General features: G+C 41.3%; 1 protein-coding gene across 3 annotated transcripts in view; it reads left to right on the forward strand.

Moving 5' to 3' along the window:
* Window positions 1-23,534, forward strand: part of nol4lb (nucleolar protein 4-like b) — a 340,275-nt gene that overhangs the window by 297,353 nt on the left and 19,388 nt on the right. The window contains exon 11 of one of the 3 annotated variants that reach the window (XM_041205279.1): window positions 18,020-18,278. In XM_041205279.1, coding sequence (XP_041061213.1) covers window positions 18,020-18,253 — 234 coding nt within the window. In that variant the 3' untranslated portion in view covers window positions 18,254-18,278. Of the gene's footprint in view, window positions 1-3,967; window positions 4,028-18,019; window positions 18,279-23,534 lie in introns of those variants that run through there. The other 2 variants (XM_041205281.1, XM_041205282.1) reach the window with 2 other exon arrangements.

Genomic DNA, 23,534 nt, shown 5'->3' on the forward strand with positions numbered 1-23,534 from the left:
AAAATCCAGATTAATGCTTCAGGTCAATGATCTTTCATTAGAGCCTTTGATTTCAGAAGGGTTGGTAACTAGAATGTGCAGATTTAAAATAATTGGCAAAAAGGGCAGGGGAGAATTGATAAGAATTCTTTTTATGCAACAACTGGTTATGATCTGGTTCGAATTGCATAGGAGCAAATTCCATAGTAATTTTCAAAAGGGAATTTGATATATACTTAGGAAGATAAATTTTGTAGGAAAAGCAGGGAGCTGGGCTTAATTAGATAGCTCTTTAAAAGAGCTAGTACAGGCACAATGAGCCAAATGGCCTCCTATGCCCTTTGATTCTCTAGATATCAGTATTTTCTTTTTGTCACCATGAGCATCTTTCCATGGTCCCACAAAGTCATTTGGAGACACACCTGAGTATTTGCAGTTACCTTAGATCGTGCGAAACAACTTGGCAGATAGACTGTCCTATGTGAACACCTCAATGATCACTCAGCAAGACCTCAGTATATCTAAAGTTAGTCTCGATTTCCCTCAACTCAACTGGCAGAAGTTGTTGTGTCTGATTATAGAGAAGTTGCCCTTGTTGAAATTCCCAGGGAACATGCATGACTAACCAACCAGGAATAATCTACACAGAATAAATGCCAGTGACATACAGGTCATGTGTGTGGTCAAAACCAGTTAGTAAACCTCCAAGGCAAGGCCCAATGGATACAGTTTTGCAGCCAAAGCAGATATATTCCTTTCAGGCAGCTGACCTAGCAATTTGTCCCACAAAGTTATTACATCGACAGCAGTCAGACAGAAGCAGTTCCTGGGATGTATGCGTTGGATTTTGGATAAATCAGAGAATTATTTTGAGGCTGTATGGAACCTGAGATAACAACCTATCCTGTAACTCAAACATTGGATTAGTGACAAGAATTTTTTAATTTAAAAGCTGCAAATGAACATTCTCTAACAAATAATGACACTGACTTCAAAATTCTAACTGTTTAAATGGGGAAGACGTCTGATTGTGGCCCAGACAATAATCAAATTTCTGCCTCATTTGTGCGCTTAGGAGAAATTCTGACAGAAGGGGCATGGACGTATCTTCAATCCCATAACAAGGGTTTTGTTTGAGACAGATTCTGGGAATTCCATCCATTGTCCCCTTTAGAGGAGCCAGCTGAGAGCTGGCATGGGTCCCAAAGATGCCCCAGGAAAGGCCCTAAAACCCTTCCAGGTACAAGTAATCGATTGTGCAGCAGATCGATTACCTTCAAACAATGTCTCTCGACTTCGTTGGGAGCTGAAGTTGGTGAAATATTAGCTTTTTATTGGGGCCCTTTGATGTCCTGGCAAGATGCTCATTATGCCAGGTCCCAGACCATATTCCTAAATTATATTACCTCAGATTCTGGACCTAACTGCTAAGTTGTTATCAACTTTCCCAGATCTGACTTTCAAGGCCCAGGACCCAACTGTCAATTTATATTACTTATTTTGTTATCAATGAGCTCTTGAAGCCGCTATCTATTGATGTAAAACAGTAGGATAATAGCACAATAATGCATTTAGTGGTTATTCTGAGACCTGCTACCACATTTTGCTAATTCACAAACATCATCACAGATGTAAACCATGTCTTGGTGACTGGGTTAATTACATGCAGAGCACACAGGCCCACACTCCTTGTCAGTGACATGACAATTAGTCAATTGTTTAATTTTCTGTTGATTACACTTTGCAATCAGTGAATATTTATGTTGGGTGAAGCAGCACTGCCTCACTTAAATATACTGAAGTGCTGCAGAAATATTCACTCAAGTGCTGGCCTATTGTACCAACTCCTAGAGGTGCAGGAACATTAAAATTATCTATTTCACTAATGTATCCAATTTACTTATTCAAAAATGTCCTTGTCGAAATGTTTTTATGTGAAGAATGAGTCACTGAAATGAATGTTGTTTGTGATTGCTTTCTAAAAATAATTTCACTTTATTGGTGAATAAAGCCTGAACCCAATTTTGTTCTCGTTAAGATACTAGTCTGTATTGTTCTTAATTAGCTCTTACCTTTCAAATCTACTTTCTATCTAAGTCTCTTAGCTTTTGTACTCCTAGGACCTGATGCCTTACACTCCTAGGGTTCTTAAAGAGCATATCTGCAGCGATAGCGGATGCACTGGTTATAATTTTCCAAAATTCCCTGAATATGCAACAGTCCCAGCAGATTGGAAGTTAGCAAATGTAACACCACTATTCAAGAAAGGAGGTGGAGCAAAGACAGGAAACAATGGGCCAGTTAGCGTGCTGTCAGTCGGCAGGAAAATGCTGGAATCCATTATTAAGGGAGTCTTAACTATGCAGTTAGAAAATCATAGCATGATCAAAGTCAACATGGGTTTAGAAAGGGAAATCGTGTTTAATAAATTTATTAGTGTTTTGAAGATGTAACCAGTAGGGTAGATAAAGGGAAGTCAGTAGACATAGTGTACTTGGATTTCCAAAAGGTATTTGGTAAGATGAAACACAAAAGGTTAATTTGCAAGATAAAGGCTCAAGGAGTCAGGAGTAATTTATTAGCATGGATGGAAGATTGGCTAATGGACAAGAAGCAGAGTGTAGGGATAATCAGAGATAAAAACAAAAAAACTGCGGATGCTGGAAATCCAAAACAAAAACAGAATTACCTGGAAAAACTCAGCAGGTCTGGCAGCATCGGCGAAGAACTTTCCTGCAGCTCTTTCCTGGACTCGAACTCAAGTTCTGTCGAAGGGTCATGAGGACTCGAAACGTCAACTCTTTTCTTCTCCGCCGATGCTGCCAGACCTGCTGAGTTTTTCCAGGTAATTCTGTTTTTGTAGGGATAATCAGGTTATTTTCAAGTTAGCAAACTAACTAGTGAAGTGCTACAAGGATCAGTGTGGGGCCTCAGCTATTTGCAATCTATATTAATGACTTAGATGAAGAGACCAAGAGTAATGTATCTGAGTTTGCTAATGATACAATGCCAGGCAAAAATGCAAGCTGTGAGAAGGATACAACGAAGCTGCAACGAGATATAGATAAGTGAGTGGAATATAACGTAGGGAATTGTGAGGTTATTCACTTTGGTAGTAAGATTTGAAAAGCAGAATTTTTTGAAAGGCATAAAGCTTTCAAATGTTGATGCTCAGGAAGACTTAAGTTACTCATACAAGGAACACAGAAAGCTAGCATGGTGGTACAGCAAGCAATTAGGAAGGCAATGGTGTTGGCTTTTGTTGCGAGGGAACTGGAGTACAAAAATAAGGAAGTCTTGCCATAATTGTTCTGAGACCACACTTGGAGTACTGTGTGTAGTTTTGGTCTCCATGTCAAAGAGAGGATACATACATTGGAGGCAGTGCAGCAAAGATTAACTAGATTGGTTCCTGGGATGAGAGGGTTGCCCTATGACACAAGGATGAGTAAATTGGGCCTATACTTTCTGAAGTTTAGAAGAATGAGAGGTGATCGCATTGAAATATGCAAGATTCTGAAGGGCCTTGATAGGATAGACACTGAGAGGTTGTTCCCCCTGGCCGGGAAATCTAGAACACAGAGACACAGCATCAGGATAAGGCGTTGATTATTTCAGACTGAGATGAAAGAAATTTCTTCACTCGGGGGATTGTGAATCTTTGGAATTCTTTACTCAGAGAGTTAGGGATGTTCTATTGTTGAATATATTTGAGACTGAGATCGGTAGATTCAGGGAATCAAGGGATATGGGGAGCGGTCAGCAAAGTGGAGTTGAGTAAAATGATTGTGTTGCAGAGCAGGCTTGGAGGAGCCAAATGGCCCACTCCTGCCCCTATTTCTTATGTTATTATGTATAGCATGCATTGTCTAATACATGCCTGTTCTCAACCCTTCTGTTCTCTTCAACAATCATTTCATTTCTAACAATTTTTTACTGTCTAGGGCCCTTGAACTTGTCATCTTGCCCCACAATACTTATTTTTCAGGTGCTAAAGACATCCTAAGCAGGCAAGAAGCCCACACTCATTACAAGCAGGAAATGCGGTGCTGACATTATGGTCTGAAACAGGCATTCGACCCATCATTGCTCGCACTCAGAAAAGCCAGGTCTACATGCAGACTAATAGGCAGCTCTTAGAGGGCTGTTGGGCTGTGACGGACAGATCTTAAAACCGATATACCTGTGAAGCTGAGAGTGGCAGTAGAAGTTCTCCCAACCTCACATTCAAAGAGCACAGGCCGCTGCTGGTATCCTTCCATCTCATCATGGCTACTACCCCCAGCCACTGCTACCTCCTGACCTGTTTATTCCCTTTCACAATCAGTTATCCAAACTTCACGATCGAGCCCTTCCCGTTCTCCTTAATTATTTACCCAAGCGTCGCTGCTGACATTGTAGTGGCTGCATTTTCCATCTTGGTTCACTGTTTGGATTCATGTTACTCTCCATAGCTTGCTGGTTCTGTGGTAATGAGCCTTCATTCAAGCACAAGGATTTCCCCTATGACTCCACACATCTAAATATGGGCTCACCCAAATTTCTAGATGGCCATCTTCTCTACTCAGCTCTATGGCCATTTCTCTCAAAATTCCCTGGTTTCATTCCTGCTCAAAAATTCACATGTAAACTGATGATGCCCAGCTCCACTATTTTCTTCAACCCCATAGCCACTTCTGTGCTATGAAATTGTCTGCTATCAAGTCAGGGATGAGTCACAATTTCTGCAAATGAACAATGGAATGACCAAATCTATCATTTTTGGCCCCCGGCAGAAATTCAATTTTCTTGTCATTCACTCTAGTCTACCCCTCTTGGGTACCTACTCAGATTGAAAAATCAATTCACTCCCACTGCCGCCCTGATCCACACTTCCATCATATCTGGATCTGATTCTTCAAATATCCTCCTTTCTAGCCTCCTATGCTCCATTCATTGTAAATTCACTTTCTGTCCCACACTAAATCCTGTTTGCCTGTCGCTACTCTCCTTATTGATCTGCATTGGCTTCCTGTCTTAAAATCTAATTAATTTAAGATCCTTATCCACATCTTCAAATCCCTCCATAGCCTCACTCCAGTATCTGTCACCTCCTTCAGCCTTGCGATCCCTCTTGATCTCCTTTCTCTTCACCCCACCAAGATTGACCAAACCTTCAACCGTCTCCACTTCACGCTCTGGAACTCCATGCCTCAAACCCTTCTCCACTTCCCCAAATACCTTTAAAAAGTTTCTCTCTACCAATTGCATTAAGCAAACTGTGAGCTATTCCTCTTAATTCTTGTACTCTAGTTCCCTGAACACATTGTATAATAGGATTATAGTTAACAAGAAAAACTTGAGAAGTTTGTGTTTTTCCACCAGAGCTCAGAAGGCTGAGGGCTGACCTGATAGATGTCTTGAAAATTGTGAAACGATACAAAAAGTTAAATAGGATAAGGTTATTTACATTCATCAACGAGCTATCAAGTGGGAACAAGTTTAAGAAAATCAAAGAAGATTTAAAGAGGAGATTAGGTCTCCCATCTTCCAGCCTCCATTAATTTAAGGTTATCCAAAATTCTGCTGTCCAACCTTAATTCTGAGCTTACTGCATTCAATTGGTTCCCTGTTTTCAAATCATTCCATGGCCCGTTCCCTCCCTATCTCTGTAACCATCCCCAGCCCTACACCACTTCTCCAATTCTGGCTTCTTGCGCCTTAACAATTTTAATCGCTGCATTATTGGCAACTATGCCATCAGCAGCCTGGGCCCAAAACTCTGGAATTTCCTTCCTAAACCTCTCCACCTCTGTAATTCCCTTTCCTCTTTTAAGACATTCCTTACACCCTACTTCTTTGACTAAGCTTTTGGTCACCTGCCCTGATATTATGATGTGACTCAGTATCAAATTTTGTTTGATGATGCTCCTATGAGCATTGGGACATTTTACTACATTATAAGCACTAAAAAAATACAGGTTGACGTTACTGTTAAAAAAAAATTGTATTGTGCGTGGAGAGCACAGGAAGCCTACCCTCCTGAATGATTTCAAAAGAGACTTAAAATTTTCTTGAAAAGCAAGTATTTCCAAGACTGTGCAAATTTTATGATAGTTTGATTTGGCCAAGTTGTTTTTCCCTGCTGCACATTGGGATAATTCAATGTGTAAGTAAGCAGAACCAACTTGAATTTGAGAGGAACACTGCAAAGGATCAGACTGCAACTCTGTACTGTATCAGACTGAGAGACTAAATTCTTGCTTGCTTTTAAATTGCTTTTGTTGAGGCAAAAACTTTCAATGCTTTTTTTTAAATACTTGATTTATTATTGTACTGCAGCTTCATAGAAGATTCGCTGAATATTAAATGGAATAATGGGAGTTTTTATTCATGTTACATTTTTTAACAATGGCATTCTGATTTTATACAACATCAGTTGCTGAAGGGCATCAAAATAGTAGACAAAGGCTGTGGGGGAGGTGGGTTCCCCTTCAGTAACCTAGGCTGCGTATGTCTCAATAGCCACCTCATAGGATCTGGAACCTGCCATAGGTCACGTTAATGTTGCCCTTATTTGGATGAACCAGTGTTCTGTGATGAACTAATTATCCTCCAGTGCCAAGAATCTTATTCCTTTCTTTAGATATGATCTTGCTAGTTACAGTTTTCTATGTAACTAAAATCCTCATCACCTTTCCTGCTTTTGAAAGCACAATGTTTCTAGCATAGACGTGCATGTCCTAATTAATTTTGTTCTGCTGAGAATTGGTCAGGATGATTCTTCAGCCATGGGCCAATGCTTTCCCCTCAACAGGCAGCTGTTGTATTACTCACTGGTGCAATTCAGTCATGACACACAGGACTGTTTTTTTCTCAAACTGACCTGAAATTGAAAAATTGCAGATATATGGAATGTGCTTTCATGTGCTAACATATAAAACAGCTGTAGCTGAACATTTACAAGCCTTACAACTGTGCCTCTTATCTCAGCAGCAACACAAGATAGAGTAAAAGCACAGCCATGCTGTGAATCATGCTAATGCATTGGAGCGAGTTTATCAACAACAGTATCAACTTATATTTATAATAGCACCTTTAACATAATGAAACACCTCAAGGTACCTCACAGGACATTATAAGACAAAGTACAACACTGAGCCTCATAAGGAGGTATTAGGTCAGATGATCAAAAGAGAGAGGTTTTAAGGAGCGTTTTAAAGGAGGAAAGCAAGGCAGAGATGTATAGGGAGAGTATTCCAGAGCTTAGGGTATAGGCAAATAAAGGCATGGCTACCAATTGTGGAGCAATTAAAATTGGGGATACACAAGAGGCCAGAAATAGATGGCAGATATCTCAAAGGGTTCTGGGCTGGAGATTACAGAAATAGGGAATGGGGCAAGGATGGGAATTTTAAAATCAAGATGTTGCTTGACCAGGAGCCATTGTAGGTCAACAAACACGGGTGATATGTGAACAGAGCATACTGCAAGATAAGACACGAGCAGCAGGGATTTTGGTGACCTCAAGTTTACAGAGAGTAGAATGTGGAAGACCGACCAGGAGTGTATTGCAATAGTCAAATGTAGAAGTAACAAAAGCATGAATGCGGGTTTCAGCAGCAGAGGAGCTGAGACAGGGGAAGTCAGGCTATGTTACCAAGGAGGAAACAGGCAGTCTTGGTGATGGCACAAATATGAGATCAAAAGCTGATCTTGGGGTCAAATGTGAAACCATGGTTGTGAACAGACTGGTTTAATCTAAGACTGTTCCCAGGGAGAGGGATGGAATCGGTAGCTAGGGAATGGAGGTTGGAGCAGGGACCGAAAATAATGGCTTCAATCTTCCAACAATTAACAGGAAAAAATTTTTGCTCATCCAGTGCTGACGAACATGACTTAAAAATGAATTAGATTATATTGAGGGAGAATCAGCCTCACTTTCTCGTCGTGACCTATCTTGGTCCAGTGGCAAGATGAGTCTAGATGATTGGAGATAGATCTAGATGCAGTGCATTACCAGGCCATCTTCTGTGTCGTGTCATTGCTCTGTATGTTTCACAACACGTTGCTGAACTGCTTTCCAGGCCGTTGCACCTAGAATGGTCTCATCCACCCAATTCACTGGATTTACTCTTTGCATGTGATTCAAACCCAGAGCCTTACGCTGGGTCACTGGATTACCAGTCCAGTGGCAAAAGCACTACATCTCTGCCTCCCGTTGGATATAATAAGGGGTTATATGATGCAATCTCTTTTGAGGATATAATTAAAAACAAAGAAAAACTGAAAATTATGGGGGGATACATACTATGTGATTATAGCAAAGGTAAACTTTCCCTTCTTGACCTGTCCGTGGCCTTTGAAATGGTTGATCACACCATTCTCCTCAATGCATCACTATAGTCATGCAGCTGGGTGGGACTACTCTTACCTGGTTCCATTCTTATCTCTCTAATCATAGCCAAAGAATCATTTGCAATGCTTCTCTTGCTTGCTCCCACACCATTACCTCTGGTGTCTCTCCCCAAGGATCTATCCTTGACTTCCTCCTATTTCTCATCTATATGTTGCCTCTTAGCAACACCAAAGGCACAGCATTAGTTTTCACTTGTACGCTAATGATACCGAGCTCTACCTCTCGACCACCCCTTTTTGATTCTTCCACTGTTAATAAATTATCAGACTGTTTATCTGACATTGGAGTGTAAGGGAGAGTTAGCACCTCTCACAGGTGGGCTTACCGCACACTTTGCAGTGGTTCATCCCGTTTTGGCTCTCACCATCAACCAGCTCTCACCTCTGGCTACAAGTAACTGTTCGAATGTGGCAGCAAACAACTTTGGGTCAGCCAAAGCAGGAGAGGGTAGCCTTTGGGTCTCCTACCCTTGATAATTTAAGGATTTATCTACCTGAACATGATTTAAAAATGAATTAGATTATATTGAGGGATAGTCAATCTCACTTTCTTGTCTTGACCTATCTTGGTCCAGTGGCAAGATGAGTCTACAAAGTTTGAGATAGATCCAGATGCAGTGCATGACCTGTGTCATGTCATGGCCCTGATGTTCCACAACACATTGCTGAAATGCCTTCTGTTTATTTTTTTTAAACTGACCTGAAATTGAAAAATTGCAGATACATAGAATGTGCTTTCATGTGCTAACATATAAAATAGCTGTAGCTGAATATTTACAAGCCTTACAACTGTGCCTCTTATCTCAGCAGCCCCCTTCTTAACATTGAATCTGGCCCCCATGAAGTCTCATCCCCCCTCCACACACACATTGTTCAACCATGTTGAACAGCACTTGGAGGAAACATTACAGGAAGCACAGGGGCCACAGTCTCAGGATATGGGGCAGGCCATTTAGGACTGAGATGAGGAAAAATTTCTTCACTCAGAGGGTGGTCAACCTGTGGAATTCTCTACCACTGAGGCTGGGTCACTGAGTATATTCAAGATAGAAATTGATACATTTTTGGATATTAGGGGCATCAAGAGGTATGGAGAGAAAGCGGGAATATGGTGCTGAGATAGAGGATCAGCTATGATCATATTGAATGGTGGAGCAGGCTCGAAGGGCCAAATGGCTTCCTCCTGCTCCTAGTTTCTATGTCATGGGCAGATGCATCTGTGCCTAGCCCTGTTGGAATTTTATACATTTCAATCAGATCCCCTCATTCTTCTAAACTCTAGTGAATACAGGTCCAGTCGAACCAATCTCTCCTCATACGACAGTCCTGCCATCCCCAGTATCAGCCTACTGAACCTTTGCTGCACTCCCTCTATGGCAAGTATATCCTTTCTTAGGTAGGAAGACCAAAAATGCACACAGTACTCCAGGTGTGGTCTCACCATGGCATTGTATAACTGCAGTGAGACATCCCTACTTCTAAACTCAAATCCTCCTGCAATGGAGGCCAACATACCATCTGCCTTCCTAATTGCTTGCCACACCTGCCTATTTGCTTTCATTGACTGGTGTACAAGGACATCCAGATCCCTTTGTACATCCACATTTCCCAATATATCAACATTTAAATAATACTCTGCCTTTCTGTTTTTCATTCCGAAGCGTATAACTTCACATCTATCCATGTTATACTGTATCTGCCATGTGTTTGCCCATACACACAACTTGTCTAAATTGCCCTGTAGCCTCCTTGCATCCTCCCCACAATCCCGCCCAGTTTTGTGTCATCAGCAAACTTAGAAATATTGCATTTGGTTTCCTCATCCAAGTCATTTATGTATATCGTGAATAGCTGGGGCCCAAGCACTGATCCCTGCGGTAGACCACTAGTCACCGCCTGCCCATCCAGAAAAAGACCCATTTATTCCCACTCTGTTTCTGGTCTGTCAACCAAATCTCAATCCATGCCAATAAATTGCCCCCAATCCCATTTGCTTTAATTTTGCCCACCAGCCTCTTATGTGGGACCTTATCAAAAGCCTTCTTGGAATCAAAATACACCACATCCACAGGTTCTCCCTTATCTATTCTACTAGTTACATCCTCAAAAAACTCCAGTAGATTAGTTAAGCATGATTTCCCTTTCATAAACCCATGCTGACAGTATTGGTAGGAGCAACTACTGCACAATCCTTGTGGAGACGAAGTCCCATGTTGTACAGCACCACCACCATGCTAAATGAGATAGGTTTCGAACAGAGCTGGCAGCTCAAGACTGGGCATCCATGAGGTGCTGTGGGCCATCAGCAGCATCAGAATTGTACTCATCCACAATCTATAACCTCATGGCCAGGCATTGCCACCAAGCCGGGGATCAACCCTGGTTCAATGAAACGTGCAGGAGGGCATGCCAGGAGCAGCACCAGGCATATCTAAGAATGAGATGTCAACCTAGTGAAGCTAGAGCACAGGACTACTTGTGTGCCGAACAACATAAACAGCAATTGATAGAGCTAAGCGATCCCACAACCAACAGATCAGATCCAAGCTCTGCAGTCCTGCCACATCCAGTTGTGAATGTGGTGGACAATTAAACAACTAAAAGGAGGAGGAGGCTCCGCAAATATCCCCATCTTTAATTATGGAAGAGCTCAGCACATCAGAGCAAAAGATAAGGCTGAAGTAGGCGCAACAACCTTCACTGAGAAATACCAAGTGGATGATCCATCTCTGCCTCCTCCAGATGTCCCCAGCATCATTGGGGAAAGGTTAATTATACTAAGATGAGCTACAATTTGGCCCAGCTGCACTGGCAGCAGCTACTTGCAGGTAAAACCGTGTCAGAGCAGTGGGAGACATTCAAGGAGAAAATAACGAGAGTACAGAACAAATATGTAAAGACAAAGTGGAGGACCAAGTTTGGAGAACCCTGGACGTCAAGGGACATAAAGGTTAGGTTTAAAAAAAAAGAGAAGCTTATGGCAGATACCAAGGGCTCAATACAGCAGAGTCCCTAGAGGAGTAGGAAAACTTAAAAAGGAAATTAGGAAAGCTAAGAGAGTGCATGAGAAAGCATTGATGGGTAGAATGAAGGAAAACTCAAAGGGGTTTTTTAAATATATAAAGAGCAAGAGAATAACTAGGGAAAGAGTAGGGCCAGTTAGGGACCATAGAGGTAATCTGTGTGTGGACCCGAAAGACATGGGTACAGTCCACAATGAATACTTTACATCAGTCTTAATAATGGAAAAGGACAACACAGGTATAGACATCAGGGTGGAGGACTGAGAGATATTAGAGGAAATTAACATAGAGAGAGAGAGGAGGTATTAGCGGCTTAAAAAGTGGATAAATCCGCAGGCCCGGATGAGATGTATCCCAGGCTGTTGAGGGAATCAAGGGAAGACATATCAGGGGCCCTGGCAGTAAATTTCAAATCATCTCTGGCCACAGGTGAAGTGCTAGAGGACTGGAGGATTGCTAAAATTGTCCCATTATTAAAAAGGGAGGAAGGGATAGACCAGGAAATTACAGGCCAGTCAGCCTAACGTCAGTGATGGGGAAGTTACTAGAAAGAATTCTGAGGGACAGAGTATATCTGCATTTGGAGAGACACGGATTAATCTGGGATAGTCAGCATGAATTTGTTAAGGGAAGGTCGTGTTTGACAAATTTGATCGTATCTTTTGAGGAGGTAACCAGGAGTGTTGATGAAGGTAATGCATTTGACGTGGTATACGTGGACTTCAGCAAGGCTTTTGATAAGGTCCCTCATGGCAGACTGGTCAAGAAAGTAAGAGCCCATGGGATCCGTGGCAAAGTGGCATGTTGGATCCAAAATTGGCTGAGAGGCAGGAAGCAGAAGGTGATGGTAGAGGGATGTTTCTGTGACAGGAAGCGTGTTTCCAGTGGGGTTCCACAGGGCTCGGTGCTGGGACCCTTGCTGTTTGTGGTGCACATAAATTATTTGGACTTAAATGGAAGGGGTATGATCAAGAAGTTTGCAGATGACAGGAAAATTGGTAAGGTATTAAATAGTGAGGAGGATAGCCATAAATTGTAGGAGGATATCAGTGGACTGGTCAGGTGGGCAGAGCAGTGGCAATTGAAATTCAACCAGAAAAGTGTGACATAATGCACTTGGGGAGGGCTAACAAGGCAAGGGATTACACTATGAATGGTAAGACCCTATAAAGTACTGAAGATCAGAGGGACCTTGGTGTGCAAATCCACAGATCCCTGAAGGTACTAGGGCAGGTCGATAAGGTGGTTAATAAGGCACAAGGGCTACTTGCCTTTATCAGCTGAGGCAAAAAATACAAGAGCAGGGAGGTTATGCTGGAACTATATAAAACGCTATTTAGGCCACCACTGGAGTAATACATGCAGTTCTGGTCACCACATTATAGGAAGGATGTGATTGCCCTGGAGAGGGTGCAGAGGAGATTACCAGAATGCTGCCTGGGCTGGAGGGTCTGAGCTATGAGGAAAGATTGGATAGGCTGGGGTTGTTTTCCTTGGAGCAGTGAAGGTTGAGGAGGGACCTGATAGAGATGTATAAGATTATGAGGGTCATAGGGTGGATAGGAAGGCACTTTTTCCATTAGTTGAGGGGTCAATAACCAGGGGGCATAGATTTATGGTAAGAGGGGAGTTGAGGAGAAATTTTTTTCACCCAGAGGGTGGTGGGAGTCTGGAACTCACTGCCTGAAAGGGTGGTTAAGTCAGAAACTCTTGTAACATTTAAGGATATTCACTTGCATTGCCATAGCCTCCAGGGCTATGGGCCAAGCTCTGGAAAATGAGATTAATGTAGTCAGATCTTTCATGGACACAATGGGCCAAATGGCCTCCTGTGCAATAAACATCTAAAGTCACAGATGCCAGTCTTCAGTCAATTTGATTCACTCCTCATGATATCAAGGAAACGGCTGAAGGCACTGGGTACTGCAAAGACTACGGGCCCTGACAACATTCTGGCAATAGTACTGAAGATTTGGGCTCCAGAACTTGCCATGCCCCTAGCTAAGTTGTTCCAATACAGCTACAACATTGGCATCTACCCACCAATGTGGAAAATTGCCCAGGTATGTCCTGTACACAAAAAGCAGGACAAATCCAACCTGGCCAATTACTGCCCCATCAGTCTACTCTCAATCATTAGTAAAGTGATGGAAGGGGTCATCAACAGTGCTATCAAGCAGCACTTGTTTAACAATACCCACTCACTGACACTCAGTTTGGGTTCTGCCAGGGCGATTCAGCTCCTTATCTCATTACAGGCTTGGTTCTGACATGGACAGAAGAACTGAACTCCAGAGGTGAGGGAGAGCGACTGCCCTTGACCCAAGGTAGCTTTTGACCAAGTGTGGCATCAAGGAGCCCTAGCAAAACTGGAGTCAATGGGAATCAAGGGGAAAATTCTCCCCTGGTTGGAGTCATACCTAGCACAAAGGACGATGGTTATGGCTGGTGGAGGTCAATCAACTCAGTCCCAGGACATCACTGCAGGAATCCCTCAGTGTAGTGTGCTGGGCCCAACTATCTTCAACTGCTTCATCAATGACCTTCTTTCTATCATAAGGTCAGAAGTGGGGATGTTTGCTGATGATTGCACAATGTTCTGCACCCCCTCAGATACTGAAGCAATCCATGTCAGCTCAAGCCTGGATATTATCCAGGTTTTGCTGCATTTGGACAAGTAGCAAATAACATTTGCACCACACAAGTGCCAGGCAATTACCATCTCCAAGAAGAGAGAATCTAACCATCGCCCTTTGACATTCAATGGCATTACCATCACTGAATCCCCCACTTTCAACATCCTGGAATTACCATTGTCCATAAACTGAACTGGACTAGCCATATAAATACCATATAACTATCACACAACACCCCCCACCCCCCCGCCCCCAAAACCGCCACCTTAAACCAGCTTATATTTCACCCCTCTCCTTATATTCGCTCAGTTCTGTGGAAGGGTCATGAGGACTCGAAACGTCAACTCTTTTCTTCTCCGCCGATGCTGCCAGACCTGCTGAGTTTTTTCAGGTAATTCTGTTTTTGTTTTGGATTTCCAGCATCCGCAGTTTTTTGTTTTTATAGCCATATAAATAATGGGGCTGCAAGAGCAGGTCAGAGGCTTGGAATCCTGCAGCAAGTAATTCACCTCCTGACTCCCCAAAGCCTGTCCACCATCTACAGGGCTCAAGTCAGGAGTGATGGAATACTTTCCACTTGTCTGGATGAGTGCAGCTCCAACAACACTCAAGAAGCTTGACACTATCCAGGACAAAGCAGCTTGCTTGATTGGCACCCCTTCCACAAACATTCAGTCCCTCAATCACTGATGTACAGTGGCAACCGTGTGTACCGTCTACAAGGTGCACTGCAGAAACTCACCAAAGTTTATTAGGCAGGGCCTTCCAAACCCACGACCGCTATCATCTAGAAGGACAAGGGCAGCAGATAAATGGGAACACCACCACCACCTGGAGGTTCCCCTCCAAGTAACTCACCATGCTGACTTGGAAATATATTGCCGTTCCTTCACTTTCGCTGGATCAAAATCATGGAACTCCCTCCCTAACAACATTGAGGGTGTACCTACACCACATGGACTGCAGCGGTTCAAGAAGGCAGCTCACCGCCACTTTCTCAAGGGCAATTAGGGATGGGCAATAAATGCTAGCCTAGCCAGTGAAGCCCACATCCCGTAAAAATGAATTTTAAAAGATCTTTCAACCCATAGTGTTTCAATAATAATCATTGATTTGAAATAAAAAATGATTGTAATGTGCAAACTGTGCAGAATAGATCGTGCAAACAGCAAATGGATAAATAACCAGTTAATTTGTTGGTAGATTGAGATTGAATAGAACACGAGGAAACCACCCTGCTTTTCAAATAATCCTTAACATCCACCTGATAGAAAGACAAACAATTCCTTGGTTTAATGCCTTGTCTAAAAGACAGAATTTTCAACACGGGAGGATTTGCATCCTTATTTAGCTATGGTAGTTCTGAAATAGGGTTTGACTCCATGACCTTCTCATGTGTAGGCTAGGGTTCTTCCAGCTGAATCAAGCTAAAAAACACTGCAGCATAAAATTTCTATCCCAAAAATCTAAAGTTATTTGTCTTTGAAATTAAGGGAAAAACTTAGTAGTACTGTACGTTTCTCATTTTACTTAATGATTGCTGAGCTTTAATGCAGAAAAATGTATTTTTTATAGTTTATATATAGAAAAATATAAGAATTCTAAGGCTAAGGTGGTTCAGTATTGAAAGGATTTGAAATAAATGAATAGAGAATCATAACCACTGTACAATGTAACTGTTTCCAGGAGAGATTTTATGTTTTGTATAATTTAGAAAAGCCTTCTATCTAATTTTATGAGCTAACCTCCAGCCAATGAAGGATTCATTGGTGCTTTGGGAGTGGAGTACAGTACATGAATCTTAATTCCCAGGAGCAGCTTACTCTACCATTAAGAGTGTGAGATCTGATCCAAGCAGATGGTGAAATTAGTTTTCAACCTTTTTGTATTTATGAGTTTTATTCTTTCTGTACTACCCTATTTTTAAATTTTAGTTTCTGTAATTATTTTCTTGTAAGATCTAATTTTGTAAAGTTCCATTCCCAACATGGAAACTCACTAGATAGCTGCATGCATCCCAAGTAGACTTCTTAACACTAAGCCTATTTTGCACCTCCTCGGGATGTTCCAAGCACCTCACAGTCAATTCATTATTTTGAAGTGTAATCACTGTGATACAGACAAACATGACAGCCCATTTGTTTGCAACAAAATCCTAGAAACAGCAACGAGAGAAATTATTGTTTGCAGTATCAGGCGAGGAATGCTTAAAGCTATCATACGTCTACAAAGCATAGGTACTAATACAATTAATCATTTTAAATAGGAAATCAATAGATTTTTGCTAGCCAAAAATATGGGATACAGAACAAAGGTGAGTGGATGGAATTAGAGTACAGATCAACAATTATACAACTGAATGGTGGAACAGGCTGGATGGTCTACACCTTTTTCTATGTTGATGTTAACACGGTAATTTTATCCTGTTTAATGTCTGCTTTAAAATAGAAGACAGAGAAATCATGTACAGATTGGTTAATCATTAATCTGCCAAACTTTGGTGTTTTAACATTAGCTGCACCACATGTGTAGTCCTCACTGACTGGAGTTTACATTCCACAAAGAGCACCAGTGAGTTGGAGCACTTAACACACCTCCCAGCACTCTTGGCAAAGCCTTACAAGCAGTTTCCTGTTCACTTTCTCAGCTAAGGAATGATGCTTAGCACTGGCGAGAGGGGGTGGTCAAATAGCCCAAAATGAAAAAACAGTAAAATCTGGGAAATAAGAATACTGGTCTGAATTGGTCTTGTATACCTTAAACTGGAACACCAGTAAAAATTGGGAAATCAGAGCACTGGTCGGAACTGTTCTTTCCTTCTGGGAAAGGAGAGAAAAATATACACAATCAACAACTTTCATGTGCTAGCATAGAAAAGAGCTGCAGCTGGGCATTCATGGAACTGACAAATGGAATTCTTAATTGAACTTTCACAAGGTGATGAAGGGAACATCCTTATCACTTCCTATCATTGTATTGCATCACCACATGGACAGTATTTTGTATTAGTTGAGCTTACATCCTTAATAATAGAGCCTGAAATAGTGTGTGGAACTCATATTCTAATATAAATGATAGGATCAATTGCAAAACACAATGCAGTCAAAGCAGAGTATTAAAGGCCAATGTGATTTTATCTTCGAACAGCTTGTAGGATAAGGTACCCAGTAGGCTGCCCACCCTTAGGCCTTTTGAGGCCCTTAACAGTCCATTTAAGTGGCAATTAAGGGCCTCAATCTTCCTCCACTGCCATAAAATGCAGGCAAACGGGCTAGAGTGCAAATTGGGTTTTTGAAAAGGTGGGAAGGAAGGGTGAGGCACATTTATCGGGGTGGTGCCCTGTGTGCTTCGGGTGCACCCCACTTTGTACCTCCCTGTCTAGCCTCCACAACCTCCCTCCCTAGGGTGCCTGATCCTTTCTCACCTTAAAACCCCAGGACTTACCTCACTACGGTGGCATCACTCTTCATGGCGATGCTTGCAATCCCAGTATTGAGTTCTAGCATTGCTGGGACTGCTAGAGCTCCCAATCACATTGGCCGATAGCTCCTGAGGGCAGGACTTCCTGTCCACTGATGGGTGGCAGTCCAATCTTCAGCCTGTTTATGCTGCCCCAGCATGCTATTGCTGCGGGGAGTAGGCTTTTTAAAAGTCAGTCGTTTGAGACCAACTTTTCTTCTGGTGGTGGGGGTGGGTGGCAAGCAGTACATCCCTTCCCCCCACTGTAAAATCAGGTCTGTATGTCCAGAGAAGATACAAAGGCTCTGTGATCGATGACAACATTTTCAACTAGTGGGCAGTCACACAAACTGCAGTTACAATATGCTTATTAAATAGTAAAGTAGGTGTGCTGATTTGAAGGAAATATGAAGAAAAAGACAGCACTTTTAAGGCTGCATGTTACTGGCAGACTAGAAATGCAGAATAATTTTTTAAAGCCTACATGTGAGCCATTAATTTTTTTCTGCTGTTCCTTTGCTGTAGGATGAACCTATTGCACTAGATAAACACACTCAACAAGCCAGGGAGACGGCTCAGCTCGCACACACCACTTACTCACTGCCAGCTGCTTCCTACTCACAAGATCAGATGTATATCAACGGAGGACTGAACTACAGTTACCGTGGTTACGGAGGGATAGGAGGTGGACTGCAGACTTCTTTGCAGACTGGCACCCTCAGCAATGGTATGAAAATCATAACAGACGGGTGTCATTGACTGGTTTTAGTTATCTTTTGTAGCTCTTAAAATTATGCTATCTTGTGTAAAGCAAAGGTTTTTTCATGTGTTATATCTTGAATTATTTTTAAGTAGAAATAAAACTGGATATTTTAAGTTGGAATAATTTTAGATTTCCTTAATTAGCAGACTGTTGATAAACCATTTTAAATGTACATATTTGCTATTCATTTTGAGATTTAATTAGTTTGTGATAAGATGGAAATATTCTCAATTATCACACATTTTAGGGGAAAGTATTTAAAACGAAGGTCAGTACTCTTCTCCCCACTCATTTTTCTTAACAAGAAAATAAGCTTTCTTTTCAGTGGGTTTTCTGTGCTTCCTCTGATTTAGAGCACTGAAGATTGTCACAGTGTTTGACTGTCAGTCCTGGTTGGCATCAGCCCACCTAATCCATCACTTTGACACACTGTTGTCTGGAGAATAATACAGACCATTAATGGAGACAGTAAAGAGCAAGGACCCCAACAGTGATCCCGGTGGGACATCACTGGGAACTGGCCTCCAAGCAGATCCATTGACAACAACTTTCTGCTTCTGCACATTCAACCAATTCTTAATCCACTACAACAGATTACCACTAATTCCACAAGATTCTTATCTTGTAGAGTGGCCTCCTGCAAAGTGCCTTGTTAAAAGGTTTTTGAATGTCCAGACAGACAATGTCCACTTTGTTGCTCTCATCCACTAATTTAATAATTTCTTCAAAAAGTTTAATCAAGTTAGTAAGACACTTCTTTTCAGAAGCCATCCATTTGATGTGATTTTATTTCCTGAAGAGGTTGGATAGGCCAAATTTCATAGGATCATTGCATCATGAAAAATTCAGGTATATATGGTATTGAGATATAGAATCCTCTTCATTTTGTCTCATATGATCTGTGCACTGAGGGAGTAGAAATCCTTTCTGTTGAGGTTATTGAGAAGGCTGTTCTAACAGAGCTTGTAAAATCCAGGATGAGATCAGTTGCATCCTGGATCTTGGGGAAAAAACAGCAATCCCGTAAAAAAAAAACATAGTACCATGTCACTGCTCCCTTGCTATGAAACTAAATGTGTTGAATTCCCCAGCTGTTCTGTAAATTGTATCAGTCACTTAATAAATGCATGTCATATTGTTACCTGATTGATATTGCAGAGATCACCAACGGATGCCTGAAATGAGTTAGAGTCGTGGAGTTATACAGCACAGAAACGGGCCCTTTGGCCCATTGCCTCTGTGTCAGCCATCAAGCACCTATTCTAATCCCATTTTCCAGCTCTTAGCCCTTGTCTTAACTCTGGCATAATGGTCACCTTCATAGCCACAGAGTAGTGAGGTGGATAAGCTTGTCTGAAGGTGCTCGTGTCTTATGTAACAGAGTTCCTTTATTGCCTCACTGGTGGTGTATTTTCCTTGTACTCATGTCCACAGCATGATCCTCCTGTCATCTGTACTGCTTGTGTATACTGTTCAGGGGTAATATTAAGTTTGGTGTATACTCCTTAAATGCTGTCTTTGATTCATTATAGGCTGCTCCACCTCCTCCTCCATTATATGCTGCTCCACCTCCTCCTCCAAACTATTACCTTACGATGTATGCTTGTAGATTGTGTCGTACCTGTTATTGGCCAGTTTTGATTGTGGGGAGAGCCTGGGGCAAACTGAGAATCTCTCAGTAGTCTGATGGAAACAACATTTTCCCAATTTTACTACAACAATGATTGATTAACCCACAGTAATGTACCAGAAATACACCAGAAATGGCAAGGAAATTCACCCTCATTATATTTGACTTTATTTTACTTAACATTAACATCTACCTATCCTAAACTTAATTATTTAATTTCACAAGACAAGCTGAAGATATGGTTTCACGCCCCAGATTTCTCATTAGGTGTTCTTACTTGAAGTCGGCCATTCGGAGAGGGGCTGAGGGGAGTGGAGATGCATTTCTTTTAGAGAGAGAGAAAAATTATAAGGCCTGTCAATTCAGACTGATAGGTTAGAAAGAAAGTTGATCATGCACAGACATAAAGTAGTAGAAAGAAAAATAACACCAAAAATGGTGAGGAAAACTAAGATAACCAAGCTGTAAAATTAACAGTGGAGCTATAAAATATTTCAGATTTCTGAGAAAATGCACACTTAAATTTCAATTCAAACTGCCACCTGAGGTGTAATTTTAGTGCACAAAAACTGGCAGTACAGCTGCCATTTCATTTAGTTAAACATATTGTTCTTTACAACAAGCCTTCGATAAGAAAGCGCCATTATGTAGATTTGATTTTTAGAAGAATTTTTAAGGATAAAGCTGAACAAAGACTTACATTAAGTGGCACTATGATGCTAATGCTTAATGTACTTGTATTAGATTCTTTTTCAAGGTCTACTTTAAAGGGATAAGGCTTGTTAAAATGGCACAGAGAAATTTGATGTGTGTGTATTTATTGCACTGATGGTAACATTGATCATGGAAATCTCCAGGCTTATAGGTTTCCCGATTTGAAATTGCTCAATATGGAGAAAACAGAACAGTTGGAGGCTGAATCAGCCCTCGTGCTCCCATATGCTTATATGGAAAAAAATTAACTTCCTGGAGTTCTAATAAGATTAGATGCTTCTTGCACCATCACCTGCCTATCAGTAAAATGTAATTATTTGAGATGGGGTCAGAGGCGTATAGCATTTTGGGTTTTTTGAAAGCAATGCATCTCAGGGATTAGCTGTTCTTATGCTACCTTAATCCTGTTCAGCGAGGCCTTGGCTGACGTGTGAAATGAGGGTGGCATTACTCAGGTGACTACTAATCCTACTTCTTTTAATGTGAGTGGATTCATTGTCAGGAGCAGATGCATCATTCATGTGGGCCTGCACATCAGATGCTAATGGAATTAACATTTGCTCTTTGTGCCTCACGTTTTCATTAGAAACAGCTAAAAAATTACCATTAGTGATGTGCAATCAGTTGAACCATTACAGTGTAATCTGAGGTCAATGAGTTTGGATGGTAACTAATAAATTAAACTAAATATGCAACCCATGCTTAACCACTTAACACAGAATTTATCTTTCAAGCAATTTCCAATCCATAATTTTGAAACACATTGTTATTGGAGAAATAGGATAAAGAGCTTATACAAGCTAGTATTAATTATATTCATGCGATAACTAGTGCATCTTATCAGAAAATGTGCACAGCTAGTAAATATGAATTTGAAGTTTAAAAAAGACTGATCAGCAAGAAGAGTGTAGGATAAAACATTTGTATTGGTTTAAAGAAAGCTTTCATTGGACAACCCAATTATTTACACAGAGCACAACCGACTCCTTTACAATCCAGGGGTTACAGGTTCACATCACAGCCTGCTTGTTATGGCACCTGCCTTTATTTTAATGAGTTTGGTCAGATTGTGGTTGGACGTGAAGTTGAATACTTGACAACAGTACAAGAGGGAACAACTGATTCTCCGTCCATAGTACCATGACTCCTGCTATTGCAACACAGGAATATTTTCTGGAATTAAGTTGTTCTGAAGAATTTGGAGATGAAAATTTCACACCTTTACCTACATGATACTTTAAAATTTAAACCAGTTTTGTAATTGAGCAATTGGGCTCGGTGGACTGAATGAGAAAACAGTGCTGCATCAAGATTCCTTAATATAAATCTACATGTGTATATTCAGTTTGTTTTCATGGAATACTGGCAAAGGGTTATGGGAGATGTTTGTGAGGGCCAGTACCCCTTTCCCAGTCAAGCCCCATAGCCATGTCAAGAGGGGTCCGAGTAGTGAGAGACCAGTGTCCAACAACTCTCCAAGTCTCACTTATGACTTCACGTAGCTGGTTGTGCACACCTGTGGCCATACCCTGTGGTCATGACTCAGCAGTTGTGCAAAATTAAGTGAGGGACCCATCAGCATTGGCTGGGGTAGTTTGGGAAGTCACCCCTTCTAATGTGCACGAAGACTGGGAACAGTGGGGAGGCAGAAGAGTCCTACAAGTTAATGGTACGATGGCTCAAAAGGCAGAGACCAGCAAGGTGTGTGACACACCCAAGGGCACAGTCATGATGCTTATTAAGGCAATGTGCCAGTCACCTGTGAAAAGTCTGGGACCTCACACAGTATAAGTCTCATAGCTAGCCATGAAAAGTCATAGTCAAAGAATAGGAGATACAGAAGAGGTTCAGACCCCTGCGGCTGATTCTGACAGAGAAGGAGAAGCCCTTGCCCAATGAAGTAACCAACAAATTTGAGGAATTTGACTTAAACTCACAAGAGAGGTCAGCTTCTGGGCCCATTACACTTAATGGAAGAGGTGGCCTCTTGAGGATAGGAACATGGAATATACGGACTTTATATCAGGCAGGAAAGCTTGATAATTACATACAGGTAATTGAAAGACACCAACTTACTAGAACTTACAGAAATAAGATGGTTAGAAACTAGTCAGGTGTAAAAGAAGAATCATGTGCTTTACTTCTCAGGAGGTGAGAAGCATAAGAATGGAGTAGGAATCCTAATAAACAAAAGATACAAGAGATCAGTTCAAGATTACTGGCCAATCTCAGAAACAGTGATCATGATTAACATTAAAGGGAAGCCTTTTTATCTACTTGTCATACAAGTTTATGCCCTGACCCAAGATCACAATGAGCAGGAAATAGAAGGATTTTACGGTGACATGATGTTATGATACAATTACATCAGTTGGCAACTTAAAACGCTAAAGTCAGTGAAGAAACATCAGGAATGCATGTCAGTCAATATGCCTTGGATCGAGAAATGAAAGAGGAGAGAGACTGATACAGTTTTATCAAGAAAATGACCTGATGGTGGCAAACGCCCTTTTTAAGCAAGCAAAAAGACTGTACACTTGGAGAAGTCCAGGCAACATATATAGAAATCAAAATGTGATGGTGAAACAAAATTTTAGAAATGTTACAAAGAATATTCATATGCATCCCGGCAGAGGAATTCAGATCATAATCTCCTTGTGGCAAAAATTAAGATGAAACTAAAAATGTCAAAAAGAAAAAGATGTGCGACCATTTAGACCTTGAAACATGTTGGAATATGAGTACATCAGAGGGGCATTCACTCTTAAAGTAAAAAACAAGAATTAATGTCTCAGGACTGAGCAGAGGTGTCAGAATCAGAAATAGAAAGCAAATGAAAAAAGATGAAAGTGACTATACAAATTGCTGCAAAAAAGATTACCAAAACGGTAAAGAAAAATAGGCAAGGTGTGGATGACAGGTGAGATAGTAGC

The sequence above is a fragment of the Carcharodon carcharias genome, chromosome 14 (genome assembly GCF_017639515.1).
Source record: "Carcharodon carcharias isolate sCarCar2 chromosome 14, sCarCar2.pri, whole genome shotgun sequence".
NCBI classification, from domain to species: domain Eukaryota; kingdom Metazoa; phylum Chordata; class Chondrichthyes; order Lamniformes; family Lamnidae; genus Carcharodon; species Carcharodon carcharias.